This window comes from Epinephelus moara, chromosome 19 (assembly GCF_006386435.1).
Source record: "Epinephelus moara isolate mb chromosome 19, YSFRI_EMoa_1.0, whole genome shotgun sequence".
NCBI lineage: Eukaryota > Metazoa > Chordata > Actinopteri > Perciformes > Serranidae > Epinephelus > Epinephelus moara.
In genome coordinates this window covers 21816471-21835480 of record NC_065524.1, presented here as the reverse complement: position 1 = coordinate 21835480, position 19010 = coordinate 21816471, and the positions used below count along the sequence as shown (strand labels likewise).

Sequence of the window (19010 nt, the reverse complement as noted above, 5' to 3'; positions counted from 1 at the left end):
GAGTACACAACTCAAAATTTGATATGGAGCATTAACCTGTTTGACTTAAAACAAACATTGTGGCAACGTCTAGAAGGCCAACCCATGTTTCCCAACATTTGGTCTGTCATGGTGAGGTGGTGCTCCAAAGGAGTGGCAAAGAAAGAGACGCTCCCATAAAAGCAGAACTGTACTCTGGATAGTGGAAGACTATCACTCATTACACAGTGTGACTTTGTGCTGGAAGAACCTGAACTGCACTGACATCATACAGGGTTAGGACTTTGTTTTCTTGCTCTGTAGGTATGAGGCTGACTCCATGAGGAATCTGCAAACCCCTGAGGAGGTCTACCATTGAGTGTTTTTACGACACTTGGACTTCAAGAACCCCTGCTCTGATTTGTGACTTCCCTTCTTCAAAACTCAGACATGGTGCTGTGGACTGTCTTCCCCATTTCGCTCTCCCTGGTGTCCTTCATCGGAACATGGAGTGTGTAAGTTTCCCAGAAATTCACACGTCCTCTTTTGTTTTTACTCCCTAGTGATCCTTCATTTGTTTTTACAAGTACAGCTCTTATACTGCCTCTGCCTGTGTGCTGTCATGCAAATGGAACTTTTATATTAGTTCTATAACTTGTAAACTATCTAAGTAAATATCTCTGTTCATAGATTAAAACGGGTTGTCCGTTGCTTCATGATAATGTAACTCATTAGCACTTCTGACAACAACATATCTGGACTACTTTATAATCATCAAGATTAGTATTTGAACTGTATATTCTTGGTGGAGGGCATTAAGATTCCAATGGTTATACTGATAACACTTGGCCTTGAACTAAAAGAGATGATAGAACATTGTATTATATTTGGCAGACAGTCATTTCACATAGTTTTATTGAAACATCTTCAGTCTTTGTATGTGCTGTCTGCTAAAAGTCCACGTCAGAGCAGTCTGAGAAAACACTTGAGCACATGTTATGAAACAGCAGCCTTGACAGATGTGGATGGGCTTGTCTGTGTGTCGAGAGGTGTGCACACCAGACTTTCGAGAAATACTAACGGACAAAAATGTTCGGGGAAAAACCTGTCAGTCCACTTCTTCTAAATCTATTTGTTATTCATGTTGATAATGTTCAAGCTCTGTAGGCGTGCAGTGATATTTTTTCCTCATTCTGCTTCGTGAACCACCGCCATGTGGAGTTATTTATGAGCACATTCTTTGGACTGTTGTCAGACAAATTCTTTCTTTCCTATGTCAGAATAATTTGTGGCGGTTTATTGATCCATTTGGTGCTAATGATGAAATATCACTGGAGGACAGTGGGCTAAGTTAGTCATCCTCTCTTCTAACAATGGTAGTTTACTGCTATGGTTTTATAGAGTTAGAAAACATATATTTAAATGTTCAGTGTGTAAGATTTAGGGGGATTTAGTGGTGTCTGGCAGTGAGGATTGCAGACTGCAAACAGCTGAAACTTCTTCCAGTTAGAATTCCTTCAGTAGTAATTGTTTAGGAGGTTTTTACAGGGAACTGGATTATTCACTGCAGTCTGTTTCTTTCCAAATTAAACAAACCAGGGGTCTCATTTATAAACATTGCGTCACACAAAACAAGGCCTGAAAGAGGCATACGCCACTTCCCACGCAAAAGTTGTGATCCTTAAAGACAGCCTTAATGGGAGAAACTTTGACACATGCTTACGAGCATTTTGGGCACGGTAAATTGGCGATGAAGATGGTTAGGGGGAAGCCTGATGGTAGAAACTGTCAAATATTTTTGGCTTTTGTCTGCGTACATTTTAAGTATGGATCCTACTCATTGTTTTATTAATGAGACCCCAGGTGATTACAGCACTGAATAAAGCAGTGTCACATCACAAATCAGTGTTCCTTTGACAGTGTTTGGCATGTCGGCTGCTGACCACAATGTGTTAATGTGTGCTCACCTTCTCTGATAATTTAAGATCCAGACCTTTAGGAGGTTTTCACCGTGAGCCGAATTGTCCGCAGAGGACTCTTCTTCCCTAAAACAAACAAACCTAGTGATTTAAAATGGTAGAAACACTGAATAAAGCACTTTCATGTTACAAATCAGTGTTTTTCCGATGCTGCTCATCGCAGATGGGCTTCTAACTACAGTGGCTGATGCGAAAATGTGAAAACGCAAATACATGAATGACTCTTTCTAGAGCCAGTGTTTGGTTTGTCTGTTCTGGGCTGTACTGTGGATTCTAGGAAAACACAACAACTCTTATTTTCAAGTGATTATACACTAAAGAAAACAGACTCATTATACTGTATTCCCTCTCCGCCAGTAAATCCCACACACTGGACATTTAACTTCCCAGAAAGCCTCATAAATTGATTCATTCAACAGGCATGTGCTGTTTATGACTGGAGGTCTACCTTTACTCTGAAAACCTGGAACATTATGCTTTTTTTGATGCTGTATTACAACACACCAGTAATACAAAATACCATCCACTAGTCTGAATCTTAATTCCTGTCAAATCAAGGACGCTATAGAGCCCAAATATTAAAATGGTGTCACTATAGTTCTTTCGTTTTATATTTCCAGATATGCCCTGGCCCGTGCCAACAATCATGTGTGCTCTCTCAGTGACTGGTGAGTTGTAGATATTATTATTATTGTAGATAGTTCACAATCAGCCTTTGGATGTGACATAGGCTCATTCATTTGTTTTCAGGGGGGTTGACAGCAGCTGCAATGGAAATCAGACCACTGGATGTTGTTTTGCTCCCACTTTAAGGTGAGAATCCAGCACATGTAATTTCCTGTTTTACTTATCCTTTCCATTGGAATCAAATAGTGAGACACAATCAACTGAATGTGATGTGTGATTCCAGCTCAAGTGGATCCAGTGCGCCACAAAATTCGCTATTTACAGCCACAATCAATGCTGGATCCTTTCTCTGTGAGTTTACCTGCCTAACACATCATATATGGTGTCAGTGATAAGCGTTTTAACAGCTGTGATCTCCTCTTTAGTTCTGCTGTTCTGTATATTCCACCATGCCCACATTATGGAGAGACACTCATGCCATTCCATGCTGAGCAAGGTTGCACTGGTCTTTGGTGTTGTTGCAGCGCTGGGGGCATTTGCAGCTGGAAACTGTAATGTAAGTACTGCACTTCCTGCTCAATATTTGAACAAGTTTAATTAACAGCTTTAGATTGCTCCCAAAGGACAAATATATGTGAGAGATATTCACCTCACAATACAGTAAGCTGACCGGACTTCGTCATATAATGTTAACAATAAAGCCGAACAGCTTCGATGTGCACCTGTGCTGAAACAGCAAACAAAGGTGGGTAACTGTTTGCTTTATGTCCTCTGTAATGATTAAAAGCAAAAGCAAAGCTGACACAAACTTAAACACCTTCTGTACAGTTTTTAGAGAGGATCCATCATGCTCATTTTCAGGTTCATATTTGTATTCTGGGTTTTACTAGAACATATTTACCTGTTTTAATGTTCAAAAGCATTTTATTTTGTGTCTGTCTGTGCTGGAGCACCTGTATTTACCCTATGCACCTGTCTCTTTAAGTCTTCCTCCAAAAGCCCAGTTTGCTCTGATTGGTCAGCGTTTGCGGGGTTTTCTGTTTTACTGAAATTACCATGAAAAATCGCAAAAGCAGAAAACCTGAAAATGCTGACCAATCAGAGCAAACCCAGCTTTTGTAGGAGGAGGGCTTAAAGAGACTGGTGCTCATTTTTTTTGGCAATTATTACCATGAAAAATAAAAGTGGTAGTCTGTCTCTATGTGTCAGCCCTGTGATAGTCTGGTGACCTGTCCAGGGTGTACCCTGCCTCTCACCCAGTATCAGCTGGGATAGGCTCCAGCACCCCTGCAACCACCAGCTCGATAAGCAGAAGATGAATGAACCATGAAAAATCACAAATTAAAGCTTCTGAACCAAAATCTTTACAACTGGACATGTTCCAGCGGGAATATGATCCGAAACTGGGGAGAAATGAACATCAGCAACCAAGTTTATATGTTTCCCTGATGTTAGCATGTAGCTACACTCATCGGTGTATGATATTAAAAATGACCATTTCTCAGGTGACACAGTTACTTAGTTGCACCCCGAGCTGCAAGAGGGGGTTTTAGTGAGTTAATAGTTTGGCACACACTTCTGTTAAATGTTTACATCAACATCTGCCCTGATTCCAGCTGTTTATTCATCTATTAACAAACTACTGTCTGTCCTCCACAGCCAGGTTACCTAGCACTCCCTCACTACTTCGGAGCTGTCATCAGTTTCATTTGCATCTGCTTCTACTCTGTCCTGCTCACTGCGCTGACCAAGAAGTGTGTGCTGTCAGGATACGAGAAGGTTCTCTACCCGTTGCGCATCACCTCCTGTGTGGTTCAATCCATCGTCACCATCTGCCGTATCCTTTCGTAAATCTTGGGGCTGAATTGACTGTCTGTTTGTGGGGTGGGTATTCAGCAAAGCCTATGACCATAGGTGTGGCTGGTAAAAGCAGGCTGGATGTTAGCAAACATGGTAGGGTTCCTATAGTGTCACTTGAAACAGGATATTTCAGCAGTTCACTTACGCAGTGACGCCTAAGTTACACTCTCCAGCTGCTCTGGAGCACCATGTTTCCTTTGTGCCATATTTGGATCCGGCCTGCTGCTCTGTTTACAAAGTGGGACAGGCCACAACATGACAGAAGTAGAAATGCATTAATGACATTTTTAGCTGCATCAGTCTTAACCATTGTTTCTGCAACAATCTGCTTCACATTATGTATGTCTGAAGGCTGCAGAGTGACACAACATGAGTCCTCTACTGAAGCAGTTTAGGGTTTAAGCTCAAAGACGTGTTGACACTAGTTGGTGATACACACGTTCAAGTTTGGGGGTTCGATTCTGGCCTTGGGATCTTTTTTCTACACTGTCCTCTGTCAGAATATAGGTGAGAATAATAGATAATAATCTTACAAGACTGCCACTCACTGCTCTATATATCCTTAACTTTAACCTTTCAGATGTTGTCTTATTTGCCCAGACTGAGTACTATTACGTTCACTTGTCGGCTATATTTGAGTGGATGCTCTCCGTCAACCTGGAGCTGTTTGAGCTCAGCTTCGCCGTGGAGTTTTGGTTCTTCTCGTCCTTCATGCTCTCAAATCTGTTGAACGAACGAGAGGAGGAAAAGCCTTTGATGATGACGATGTCCTGATATGAGGCTGCCAGGGTCCAGCGGGAACACACAAGCAGTGAGGATGGACTGAGTAAGACATCTGTGGCTGGACCGTGGCTGGAGGACCAATAACTTTTGACACCACTGCTGGGATAGATTTAAAGCCGTTTATGGATTATGACCACTTGTTTTCCCACCCTCTTGATAATGTTGCCTAAAATTAATTTCCTTAACTGGGCGTTTCTGTTCCTTACACCTTACCTTATTTCTTATTCCTTATTTATTGAAACAAACTAGATTGTAAAGCAAATGAACAAAACATATCAGTCGCCTGCCACCAGAACAATTAACCTGATGAGTCACTTTCTAAAACACCTTATTTATGTAAATCAGTGTTCTTTGTGCAATTACTTTTTATCAGATGTTGAAATAGTAAACAATGATGAATTCCTCGTTAGGTACACTAATAAGGACCGAAAAGTCATGACAGTATCACTGATGTTAGATTCACATTATGGTCCTTTAATGGATCTTAGCACAGGCATTGTAGCTTTGGCACTTCAATAAAATCATGACCACTGTACTCACTGAGAAGTCCTGTTGTTCTGCTGATACACTGATTTTACTCTGAGGCTCTATCAGAAGGGTGGAGGACGCTGCAGTGCTCCCAGTTAGACAACTCCATGACGTCACAAGATCCTGTTCAACTGGATGACTAAGTGACAGGCATTAAAAACAGTGAATTCAGTTACAGCATGTACGAGAAAGAAGGACGTCAACACCTCGACAGGTTACAGAGTTTTTGGGTGTGGTCTCTTACATGTATGTTACAGTAGAGGGAGGATTTCTAAATATAATTCACTTTTAAATCAATAGTAGTAATTTATTACATATTGCAGTAAAAACACATATATTATGTAACAACCAAAATGAATGTCTTCATTCAAGAGGGCCTAAATTTGCAATAGCTGCGACAACAGACATGAATACACCCACACAGTCATGCTTACACACACACACTCCCCATTTGTATAAACAGTTAATCATCTGTCCTTTGGCCATGACCCCTCTATTCACAAAATCTTGTACAACTGTGAATCTATTTGGAAGTTTTGCACCTTTTTGCTGTGTTCATGCCGCCCAACTCTGTACGAAAACAAACACACACCTTCGTACAAACACACTTGACCTCCATGCCAAATTTTAGCCTCCTAGGACAAAAACCGATGTCGCCAAAGGGTGGCAAAATTTTTGTGGACTGACAAACGAGCTATAGAGCTACTAGTGGCATTGTATTAAAATCGTAATAGCTGTATAGCATATTTTCTATGCGTGCTAGCATGGAGCATACTGACTCAACATTCAATATTAGTTCTGTCAAAGCTACATCAAGCGTCACTGTACTCCTTAGCTTAAAGGTCCAGCGTGTAAGAATAGGTGGCATCTAGCGGTGAGGCTGCAGATTGCATGTATCTAGATCCAGTGTTTGGTTGATCTGCTCAAGCCTAATGTAGAACAACATGGTGGACTCCCTGTTCATAGGAATGGCTCCTAATAAGATAATGGAAAAAGAGTTCTTATTATCAGCTGAAAATAAACAAAAACATAATGATGAATATTATATTTAATTTCTGCCGTTAGATGCCCCTAAATCCTACACACTGGACCTTCAATAGAAACTGTACACTTGGTTTTAATGAGACATTGAAACTGACACTGAATGTTATACTGACACACATCAAGTTCAGCCCTGGCACTGAGCACTACTGAAAGCCCACTCCTACTTGACCTGAAAGGACTGGCAGGAGTGTGAACATATCTGTGATGTATTTTTGTCACACTCCATGTATTGATTCATAAACAAGCAGCACAGCCTGATATTCAGTTCTGTGGCTCACAGGAAGCCAGTGCAGTGACGCACGAATCAGGGTGACGTGGTCTGACCTCATGCTGCTGCATTGTGAAAAGGTTGAAGCTTTTTAATTGCATTTTTGGGAAGACTTATTCAAAAGACCACTGCAGTAGTCAACTCTGGTGGGAACAAAAGCATGAATGAATGCTTTCAGGTCTGCTTTTGACATCAGGTCCCTAAGTTTGGCAATATTTGTAAGATATTTGTATTTGTAACCCAGGGTGGGGAGGCCCTTCTGTGTGGAGTTTGCATGTTCTCCAGGTAATCCAGCTTCCTCCCACACTGCAAACACACGCAGGTTAGGTTAATTGGTGACTAAATTGCCCGTAGATGTGAATGCGAGCATATATGGTTGTCTGTCTCTGTGTGTCAGCCCTGTGATAGTCTGACAACCTGTCCAGGGGGTACCTCGCCTCTCACCCAGTGTCAGCTGGGATAGGCTCCAGCGCTCCTGCGACCCCCAACAGGATGAGCGGTTACAGAAAATGAATGAATTCCAGCTGTTTATTACAAAATGTGAATGTTTTTCAAAATTAAATGGGAATTTATTACAAGCCATGGGTGTCCTCCACTAATATATTTTTTTCATGCCGGTTGCTAGAACTGACTAGCAGGCTCAAGTGTTATTTTTCCATGATTCAAGTTACAGTTTTGACACTACGAAACCATTAATGTCCACAAAACAACACAACACAGTTCCGGTTTTAATGCAAAGCACTTAACCTTTACTTGAAAGAAGGTAATATACATCCTGGAATTACAGATAATAAAAGATACATTATGAGCAAAATCATTTCACAATGAATATCATCTTTCCTTTTGCATCAACCAAGAGAGGAGTGCGACATTATCTACAGTTTTTGTTAGGAAGAAAACAGTGAAAAGCACACCTAATTCTGTCAGCATCTTTACTTTATGGTACACTGTAAAAAATGTCATCTATATGCAGTAGTCCACATTATTGACCTTAATAACAAAAAAAGGAGAAAAAAAAAACAATTTGAAAAAACACATATTTCATGGTTGTCTTTCAACTAAGTAATTCAACTGCAATGCATACATTATAAATAAATGTAAGGGGAAGAGGAAAAAAAAAGTTCAAATAGTACTACAAGCAATATTCCACAATTCCAGCATGGCTGAAATAATAAGTGGCCGTAAATCCAAACACTATAATTTGGAGTGTGACCACAGCTTTTACAAACCTCTAAGATACTGTAGATTCTTCAAGCTGGTGTGTCTGAAAGCCTGACTCATGCTTAACACTTCCGGATAAATCAAGTTAAAATTGCCCTTAAAATTTGTTCCGTGAGAGGATAAGTTGCCTACCGTCTTGACCTGTGCGGTGAGAAACAGTTTTTGAGAGGAGTAAGAACTCAGCATGAGAAAAACACAAGGCTGTATAGTTAATATATTGGTTTGTTTTGTTTTCTTTAACTCCAAGCCATTAATGAAAAGAAAGCTTTTTTAGCTAAGCTAGGGGAGGTCACTGGTATTAATCACAGAACTCTTCAACTCTAAAAAGGAAACCATTTGTGTTCTCTAGCTCACATGTGACATCTTGAGCCCAAATACTCCTTTCTGGCCTCCTACCTATATATAACCATCACCCCACTTTGTTTCTCGCGTTGGGGGACGCTCCAGCTGTACACGCTATGAACAATTCTCTTTTCAATAAAAAGGGAAAGACACTACAGTAGTTGACAACTCAAAAATTATTATTGTGATGATGCGGTTTGGTAATTGTTTAAATCTACAGCAAGTTGAAATGGGGGTGGAGGAGTTTTTCAAACGGAGTACATGTTCTTGGTGGTGGATCCACTCTTGCTGGATGTGTCGTCGTGTGACTGGTAGCCGATCATGGCTTTCATGGGGAGGTTCAGGCGCTCTTTATAATTTTGCCTGTGGAAAGAGACAAGAAGGTGAGTACTGTGTGAAGACTAGTGCTGACTTAATGTCTCCATCTAGTGGTCAGCTATAGTACTTTCCATCACTTGTACTATCATTGATCAAACTATTTGTACAGCACTTTTCATAAGGGTTAGTGCAGTTTAATGTGCTTCATAGATAAATGACAAGCCGCAAGTGTACACCATAAAAACAAAAAGACAAAAACTATTTGTCAATTTTAGCCAAATGCAGGCAAGATGACAAAAAGGAAAAAATAAAAATAAAAATGGAGTAAAATTGATTCAAGAGCAATTAAATGTATCAGTAAAAAAAAAGTCAAAAGTCAAAAAGAATGAACTAAAACTAGATTAAAAAAGAAAAAAGATAAGAACAAATATGACATTTTATTGAATAAAATACATTTTGATTTAATTAATTTAAAAGACACAACAATATAAAAATTGTTAAATAAAAGCTAAACTATAAACTAGATAAAATAAAAAGTCAAAACAAAGACAAATAAATGTTTAAACAATACAATAAAATTAGTGAACAAAATAATGCAAATAATAATAATTAACTGTTACCTAACAACACGACTTTTGACTGATTATTACTACCAATTAAAAAGTTATAATGGGTAAAAATATATAATAAAAATAATACACTGGTGCTTCGAGAGGAGATGACGAGAAAGTGGCGTTTGCTGTTGGCCAGGCTGGAGTTGGACAACACTGCCAGAGCAATGCCATGATGTTTCTCCTGAGAGAAGACTACAGCACCCCTAAATGAGCTAATGACCCAGAGACAGAGGTGGACACAGAGCCGTTAGACGGTCCCAACAAACTCACCTGCACCGACACCAAAACAGCTTGACTCTGTTATTAAACCTCAACAGCTAACTCTTGCCATGTGATGCTAACAGTTAGCCCTGTCACTCTGTGTGTGTGTGTGCAGGATGGACAGTCTCTTAACATCCCTGTTGCAGAGCTCACACTGCCACAGTAGTGAGGCAAATTTGCATCCCTAAAATAACATCTATAACATCAATGCCTGACTAGATAGGTAGATTTTTAGATGTTAAGATTTCAGCACTTTCAGCTGTGTGTCATTATATCCCTTTGACGAGGTGACTTACCCTATCGTCATGATGGCGTCCCTGTTTTGGCAGTTGCTCGTCCAGATGGCTATTTTGTCACCTTTGGGTCTGACGTTGACCACAGCTCCACACACATCTTCACTTGCCTCATCAAACGACTCACCGACTAAACACAAGAGCTGCAAAATACACACAACGTGACACACCATGTGAATCATGCCATTCTTTTTTATCATGAATCTCAGCTGTTAGGAAGCTACACAGCAGGTTCATCTATGAGTCGCTCCATGAAAATAGTCCTCTTACCGTCTCCATCCAGTAGCGGTCAAGGTCATTGTGTCTCTGTTGCTTATTGAGAGTCATCAGCCATCGACCCCCCAGCTTGTTTCTGTCGTCCTCCCACATCGGCTTGATCCCATCCTGACGCACAAAGAGAAAAAGCTGTAACACTTCATTCATGGTTTCTTGAAAGTGTGGCACTACTATGAATTAGCTGTCAAAAGTTAATCTCTGCTGTTCAAACAAGTCTAATTTTACATGTTGTAAACATCCCAATGGTGTAAAAGGGATAAAACTGATATTATTTTAAAATGGCCTTACCTTAAATAAACAATAATCGCAGCCAAAGCCAAGTTTGCTTGGTTGCTGTATGTGGTTGTATAATCTGTAAGAAACACAGAATGGTGTTAAGAGTCTTCCAAAATGTTGACTTCACTGACAGTATGCAGCTTCATCTGCCATGGTACACACCAAGCCCCTTTTACTTGGGGCATGCTAATATTTATGAAACAGACAACAGAGGAAAATGTAAGCATAAACAACAAGTTGTTTGATGCTCAGGCTGCCTAAGTTAGTTAGAAATGATTTAATGAAAGGATATATATCTAAACTCTCCACCTATCCCTCTAAGAATCTATAAAATCATAATTACATTACAGCATTAGTAGAACAATACTTACGCCCAAAAGTCCTCCACTGTGTCAAACTTGGAAATGAGACGCAAGTTCTCTGTCCAGCTTTTGCTCTTGTCGTTTTTGAAATACCACAGGGCCCATCTGAGAGAGGGAAACACAAGAAACAAAACACTCAGTTTCTGCAGCATTAAAGGGACAGTTCATCTCAAAATCAAAACTACATATTTTAACTTTTCCTTCTGAGCAGTAAACATTAATGTAATGTAGCCATTAATGGGGTCTTCCTCAACTGAGCTGTAACGTTAGCTAGCTCAGTGGTGCTAGGTGAGCTACCAGTAGATGCATGTTTCCATCTGCACAGTGATGTGGCTGTAGGTGTAGTTCAGTAGAAAGACAACACTTCCCATCTGAAAGTGCCATCTAATTCCATTATTTTCTAGAGGAGGCAGACATCTCTACGGTCGATATCTCTAACACTCAGCTACTCACACCAAAGCAACCTAGACTTATTATAAATAGCAGTACAGGTAAGAGGAAAAATGTATTTTTGATTCAAGGGTGAACTGCCCTTCACAATAAGAATCATTTCTTTATTTTACTGACAGTGTCTTTTTTTTGAAAAGCAAAACAATATAAGAATATGTCTCCATCCGTCTCTAGTCTGAGAAAACTTCTAAAATGACATTCACCGTGAGTGCTATGGTATAAAAAACAAAATGACCTGAAACAAGTGTCCTAATAATACAGACATGTACCCTATTTCACAACAGAGCACAACAGCTTGTTACAAAAGCGTGCATATCGATGCAGAAGAACAGAGAACACCGGCCATCATCAGCACTACAAGTGCAGCCTTTGTTTGTGACGCCCGCTGTTATTCTTTCATCTATTCCCAGGAGGGATGGGCCAGGCAGGGGAGGGGTGAGGGCAATGAGAGGACATTAGCCAAACCCGGTGCCCCCCCTCCACCACAACACAACAGTAACCAATCATCAACCCCACCCATGTGCCATAAACAGAGGTGTTAATAACGAAGATAACCCAGAGCATTACACTATATTCATACCATGTAGACACCGCTCAGGCGAGACTCCTCTGATGCACCCAGCTGAGGACACTGTTTGTTTACCTGCCTAGTTGTGGCATGTACACAAACATGGCAGACAGTAGGTCAAGGCAGTGATGGATTATCAAGGGCCCTGCTCCTTGTGTGTCACTAAAATCTGTCAGACTAATACGGCACGGACCAATTAAAAACACTTTAAAATCTCAATCCAGTAAAGCGGTTTCCTCAGGCGTGGGCGGTGGACTGTGTTGCCACACACAGGTGTAGCTATCTTGGCAAAGTGCAGGCTCTTGTTTTGAAATGAAGGATGGAGACCAAACAAGAATCAACAGAGTGGTTCAGAAAAGCAGTTACTGTGTAGCAACATTTAATCAATGAGAAATGGTATGAGAACACACTGAAAAAAATATATCTATAGATATATAGATATATATAAATATATATAGATCAATATCTTGATCTATTTAAATTATTGTTATGCTGCTGATATAGCAGCAGATATCAGCTGATTTAGGTTTTTCTTGCCTGGTTGGACAAGGTCAGAAATATACTTACCCAAAGTAAATTTTTTGTTTTATTTATTAGCAATTATCGCCTGACAACAAAGACTAAAGTTTACTGTCACGTTTAATCTTTATTTTGTCCACAACCTCAAAAGCTGCCCATCTAAACTCCAGGATAATGTAAATGCTTGCCTGTGCTTCGGCTCATAAACTTTAACCGTCGCCATTTTCTCCTGAGTCCCTGAAAGGTACTGTGCATGTGCACGAGAAGAAAACCAGATGTCTCTCTTCCTAGCTACTTCCATCATCAGCTCTAGATAAACAATCTTCAGAATTATTTTTTTTTTTTTTACCACTTGCCCAATCAGGCAAGCAAGTTGCCAGATTTACTAGCCCCAATAGGTGTTTTACTTACCCCAGGCAACAAACTTTATTGTTGAGCCTTGTTATTGCAGATAAACGTATAGGGGTGTGTGTCAGCTATTAACAAAAACTGGCAGTACAGAAACGCCAAACTAGGTTTGAGGTAATTTAGAAATAGTGTCACAGAAATAGAAATAGTGTTTTTTAACTGCAAAATGTCTAGCTCCATGTGTAACTCAATCGGCAACAAAAAAAGTAAAACGTTCTGTCTCAAGATAGTTTGTTACCTCTGCCAACAAGGTCATGTTTTCAGGTCAGTTACGTTGGTTAGTTGTTTTTTTTTTCAGTTTTTGTTAGTTAGCGGGATTACAGAAAAACTACTGACGAGATTATTTTTAATAAAACTTGATGAAAGGGTGCAGCATTGGCTAAAGGAAAACTCATTAAACTTTGGAGTGGCTCTGAATCACGGGGCAGATAAAAAATTCTTTTTCACTTTTGTTAACATTGTGAAATAAGGCTTTTGGCCTTGGTGGAGGTCTGCATTCTCTCAGTGTCATTTCAGTTTTTATGAGCTTATGTAAAAACTAATAATAAATACTATCGGCCAATATATCATTACTGAATTCTTTTACATTCCAAAATATTGACATCAGTGCTGGCCTTAAAATTCAGTGTCATGGGGACTTATAGGGCCAGTCTTTCAGACACCAGAGGATCTTGGCATTCCCTTCTAAAGGACTACAAATATTTCATCCATTGATATCTCTAAAGAGAGGAACAGCCTTGACTGGAAATACAATCACAGCAGAAAAAACAGAGTATTGATTTGTTTTTCATTTTTAGCCCATTTACTAGACTGTATATTAATGCAGAATATTTTCCACAGTGTGCTGCAGGTTTTCTCCCGGCAACTGTTGCTTTCCCGTTATTTTAGTACCGTATGAAAATCACATTGCATGACTTGAAACCTGAAAGTCATCATCATGCCTATTTATGTTACAGCTAGGTAACAGAGACGTGCAGCCTGTTCAAGTCCATATGTAGGTTCACCTTTACAACTCTTGACAAAAATAAAAGTAGATATGATATTAATACTGTTGCCTTTCCAATCTCAAGTAAGTATCGGGTCTCTACTAGTGGACTGTTAAATATTTTTAAAGGGACCAGTATGGTCAGTCACTTCACTTGTCCAGACATCTGAAAAAGCCTGCATCTATGCTGGTTTGACTTCACTGACTGGTTTCTCTTTTAATAGCAGATACATACTTGTTCTTGCACTGAGGAAAAAAGGTTTTACAATAGATATGTTACAACATGCAGTCAGTTGCCAGTTTATTAGGTACACCTAGATAAAACTTATGCAGTGTAATGCAACAGTCCTGCAATACTTTCCACCTTAATTACATTTATAATGTTCAGTTTTAGTTGAAGCTGTTTTGAAGAGATGTTGACTCAGCTGTATGGTACTTTTGGAGGATGTAGTTTGTGGTGCTGTTGAAGTGTATTGCGTTATACTGACTGCTATTCTATCAATTTGTCTACCCCATTTGTATCAATGAGGGTGGGCTAAATAACAGTAACACATCTATAATACAGGGTTTAGTGCAGGACTGCATTAGAAAGAGAATTTTAGCAAAGTGTACCAAATACACTGGGTGTATATTTGTAAATAATATTTCACAACACACCAGTCTTACAAAATTCTAATTAATTCCACAAGGTAGGACTTCCTTATAATGGAGAACAGATGTGAGGCAAGACAGCAGCAACGACAATGAGCCCTCTCTAGTTGTGGCATCCACCATTACTGGTGCTACAGTGGAGGCATCACACTACAATAACCCCACCAAAGCATGTTTAAATCAAATATCTGAGCACCTAGGCTAATTTGGTGCAGGCTAGAGCAGCAGATGTGCATTACCTTGACCTCTGAGGCTGGGCTGAACAAGCAGAATGAACTAGAAGTGACTTACTAGGTGAACTATTCAGCATTTCCTAAACTGACTGGACAATGCTCCTGAATAGCTCGTCACCACCGCAGAACTATGATAACATTTCTAAAAGGACAATAGTGGAAAACAATTGCAGCAGAGAGTAGGAAGCAGAATTCTTTATTCCGTGCTTCTGTAAACCTAAAAACAGCCTGTATGTTATCATTTACCTGTAAATCATTTACCATCATGATTTTCCTGTGACTCTTTTCTTTTCTATGGCATCTTCAACAAAACGCATATATTCACCAGATGCTACAAAGCTAATTTTTTAGGCTTTATAGGGGCTCCAAATAATTTTCCTAAAAATCGAATTGTTTAAAAACATGTTAATACAATCAACACACATCCTCAGGGTCATTAAAGTTATTTGACTATGTATCAAAACCAGCATTTACAATTACAAGTTACAATTGTACAGCAGTGGAACATTCATGGTTTGCAGAATCAGTAAATGATCTTCTCCCAAACAAGATGAAGATGAAATATTCTTTTCAGTGCAAAATAGAAGGTATGCAACCTCTATTTAATTTTCCAAATGTAAAATAATGGTTATCATGTTCTGCCAGAACTAGACTATTGACCTTATTCTACACACCTTTAAGAATGTAGCCTGTTTTAAACCGCTGTGTTACATCATTTATTTCCCTCTCGTACTAAGACTCGGTCCCATTATTTCTATCATGCTGCACTTGTGATATATTCTTGTCCTTTTTAACAGCCATATACCACATGACCAAGTATAGATTACAGTCTTTGTTGCAAAATGCCATAAAAATCTTCTTCATCAATGTGAAAGCTTAGAAGATTAAAACATACTGTTTACACAACAAGAACAGTATTGAAATTGGTGTTGTCTAAATCTCCACTAGTATCAGATTACTGCATTGTGTGTGGGCACAAGCACCTCTCGGTTGCAATATCCTGTCAAACAAAACAGCAGCTGTTTTATTCTCACCTGTTTTGCAAGGGGTGCTTGATATACTGCTCAGGATTTGCAACAACTTGGCTGTCAGGTTGTTGTTCTTCAGTTTCAGGTGCTTTCTGCGGAGAGAGAGACACAAACACATCATTTACTATATTTGGAGACAGAAGACATTCATTCAAATTATGTCAGTCTCGTTTAAGTATCCAGAGATTGTGCAGATTTTATGCAAAGCTGAGGTCAGAGAGGAACTAATATGTTACTAATCTTTTGACATGAGGCTAGATGTGGAGTTTTGCTTTCTGTTGCATTACAATGCAACTTAAATAATGTATTCTCCTTATCTAAAAACGATTTCATAAACTTGTGTGACGAGTCCAGCTGGGCAAATGCCTTTTCATTTGCAATTGCCTTCTCAATTCCAGGTATTAAATGTAAAAAAGGGTAATTCTGAAAACTCATTTTTACTTTCTTCAACATTACCAAAACCATCTACCTGATGGCCATCGCATCCATTTTAGTTTTTGATTTTCCCCACGGAATAGCTATCACACACACAGCTAAATATCTTATGAAACACTCACATACACGGTCACACTATCCAAATGTAAGCGTTATCTTTTAATACAGGCTTTAAACCTAATTATTTGACAGCACTGTCCTGCTATACGACATCATTATTTTAACAATTATATGTAACAGCTCACTGAAAGCAGCTAGCATAAGGTTGGTAGGAAATTAACAGTGAGTAAAATATACGCTAACGCCACAGTTAGGTAAGTTAACATCGCTAGCATTAGTTTTAGCAGACGTGCTAAGCTAAAGCTACAAGCTAGATACACACGTGTCAAGATTGTCAAAAATGTAATCGATAATATCGCAGCACGAGCATTTAAAGGTACAGACGGTTGATTAAAATCACCGTATGATATTGACTCTGATATCGAAGCAGATTAAAACAAATCATTGATTGTAGTTTGAATGAACGACGTCCAGTCAGAGTCCCTCCCTGCCAACAAAGTCAGGCACTGCCTTATCCATCACATGCTAACGGCTAACAGTGATCCACGCGAAGTGACACATCTGTGGGCCGAAACACAACCAATTCACCAAAATAGTTGGTGCCGTTTCAAGGAAGTGAGATTATAGAGCAAAGTCGACTGGTATAGTGAACATGTAGCGAGTCTTTCCGTGAATATTGGTCGATTTTTGAGCTATCTCTTGTCTCTCTTACCGGCTCGGATGTCGCCATCTTGACAGTAGAAGTGTTCTGCCCGTTCAGCGCTTCTGCGTCACGCTCCAACCACTCACACACCTACGGAAGCCGAGGGAGTCCAGTCCGAGGTGGGTGACATTAAAGCAAGGAAGGTTCATTCAAGGAAGGACACAACTCAATTTGGGATGTGGGGAAATAAAATGTAGCTCTAATAGACAATTTCACTGACGCTTGAGTCCACGATTTACTTCTTGTCAACTGCTAGGAAAATATATTTTATATATCAATATATATATTTATTATATATATGTACTTTTATCTTTTCCTTGGTCAGCTGATGTCATTCACATACACTGCAAAACATTCCAACAGGAAATACAAAGGGACCCATTCATTCCCAGTAAGATAACTCTTTGGCTTTGCGTTATAGTGAAATTAATTGGCAGACAATTTGGCGAGTTGAGGGCAAATTCTGCTTTAATAATAATGTTAAATAAGTTTCCTTTAAAATCCTGCATCGAATATGTCCAGCAAAAAAAGACATTGGAGAGATTTAGATTTGATATTAAATATTCTTGTACTTTCTGTGAATTAGAAGAAGAAGTAATCTGTGATTTGCTTCATCACAGTATGTATACCAGAATATTTTGGGTGTATGTTCAACTTTATATAAGGAAAACTGGACAAACAATTTAATTACAGGATAAAGACAATTTTATGTGTTTTGAAAGTAATGAGGTGGAAAATATATTATTTTTTTTGTAAAAAAATATTTTATTGTTGGGAAAATTCCACATTTACAAGCAGAAGTGGGCAGACTCAAAACCGGATTTCAAGATTCAGGATTTTCTATCAAGAGCTACAACAATATGACACTACAATAAGAGGCCCTAAGAATAAAAAGACAATATAAACTAACTATGTGTTTGATAAATTCCATATGAATTAATGAGACAGTATTCTGGATCTAGATTACTTTTTTCTTTCTTTATTTTTATTTATTTTTTTCTTTTGTTTAATTCTGTTTTTTTTCCTCTGTATATATGTTCCCCCAGCATAGACAGTCTGTTTGTATATATTATTAATGTACTTATGTTTGTTTTAATGAAGAATATACATAAAATAAAATAAATTCAATTCAATCAAATTCAATTCAATTCAATTCAATCAAAGGTCCACAATCTCATAACCACAATAATAACTGACATGGGACTCCAGTTTCTTGTCTTGTTCTTACAAATCCACCTTCCAAACTTTATAAAAGACCCTTTTTTGACAGACAGGCCCATCATAGAGTAAGGTAAAATCAAGGCTGGAACGGTACATGTAACTGATGACATCCATGTGATTCCTACTTTTCTTGAATCCTCACAATGACGTCCTTGTTTCTCTAACCATCCATACATCATCAACCTTTCAAAGAATTTACTGTAAAGAGTAAGGTCACATAACTCTCTACTTAAATTCTTCACAGATGGTATTTATGGTGTAATCACCTCAACGTCATCACTACAAGTGTAGCTAATATTCAGTATTCAAAGCCTACACTGTTCAGAACTGTGTTTGTAGAAAACCACTGAGTCACTCTCCCATTCACTAATTCACACTCACTATAGTTTCCTTTATAATGAGCTGTAAATTGAGATTTCAGACAGTTATGAATCATTATCTTGCGCCGTCGCTGACAGGAAACCACAGTGCATCGTGTATATACTCTAGTAAAAATTTAGACAATGACTTCTTTGTCTTTGTCATGATAGCTCTGCAGCATTAGCTGTCAGTTACAGTCATTCAGTGGTGGAAAGTGACTCAGTGCATCCACTCAAGTCCTGCACTGAAGCACAGTTTTCAAATACTTGCCTTTCACACGAGTATTTCTATTTTAGTTAAATGATTCTTCAAAGATTCAGATTATTCATACAAAATATAATTGACAAATAAAACATAGGCTTAATGTATTATTATAGAC

At 38.9% G+C, this 19010-nt stretch overlaps 2 protein-coding genes across 2 annotated transcripts; one reads left to right on the top strand and one right to left on the bottom strand.

The window, feature by feature from the left end:
- Positions 1-189: 189 nt before the first annotated feature.
- On the top strand, positions 190-8167 carry si:dkey-228d14.5 (uncharacterized protein LOC796266 homolog). Its single transcript, XM_050071147.1, has 7 exons — positions 190-473; positions 2558-2605; positions 2688-2750; positions 2848-2915; positions 2990-3120; positions 4224-4401; positions 5005-8167. Exons 1-7 carry the CDS (start codon positions 409-411, stop codon positions 5196-5198), a joined length of 747 nt encoding a protein of 248 aa, XP_049927104.1. The 5' UTR covers positions 190-408; the 3' UTR covers positions 5199-8167.
- On the bottom strand, positions 7774-17153 carry eif4e1c (eukaryotic translation initiation factor 4E family member 1c). Its single transcript, XM_050071148.1, has 7 exons — positions 17060-17153; positions 15859-15944; positions 11020-11115; positions 10661-10724; positions 10367-10480; positions 10100-10239; positions 7774-8973 (listed from the first exon to the last, which is right to left on the bottom strand). The coding sequence occupies exons 1-7, from the start codon at positions 17075-17077 to the stop codon at positions 8859-8861; spliced, it is 633 nt and encodes a 210-aa protein (XP_049927105.1). The 5' UTR covers positions 17078-17153; the 3' UTR covers positions 7774-8858.
- Between the last annotated feature and the right edge of the window lie 1857 nt (positions 17154-19010).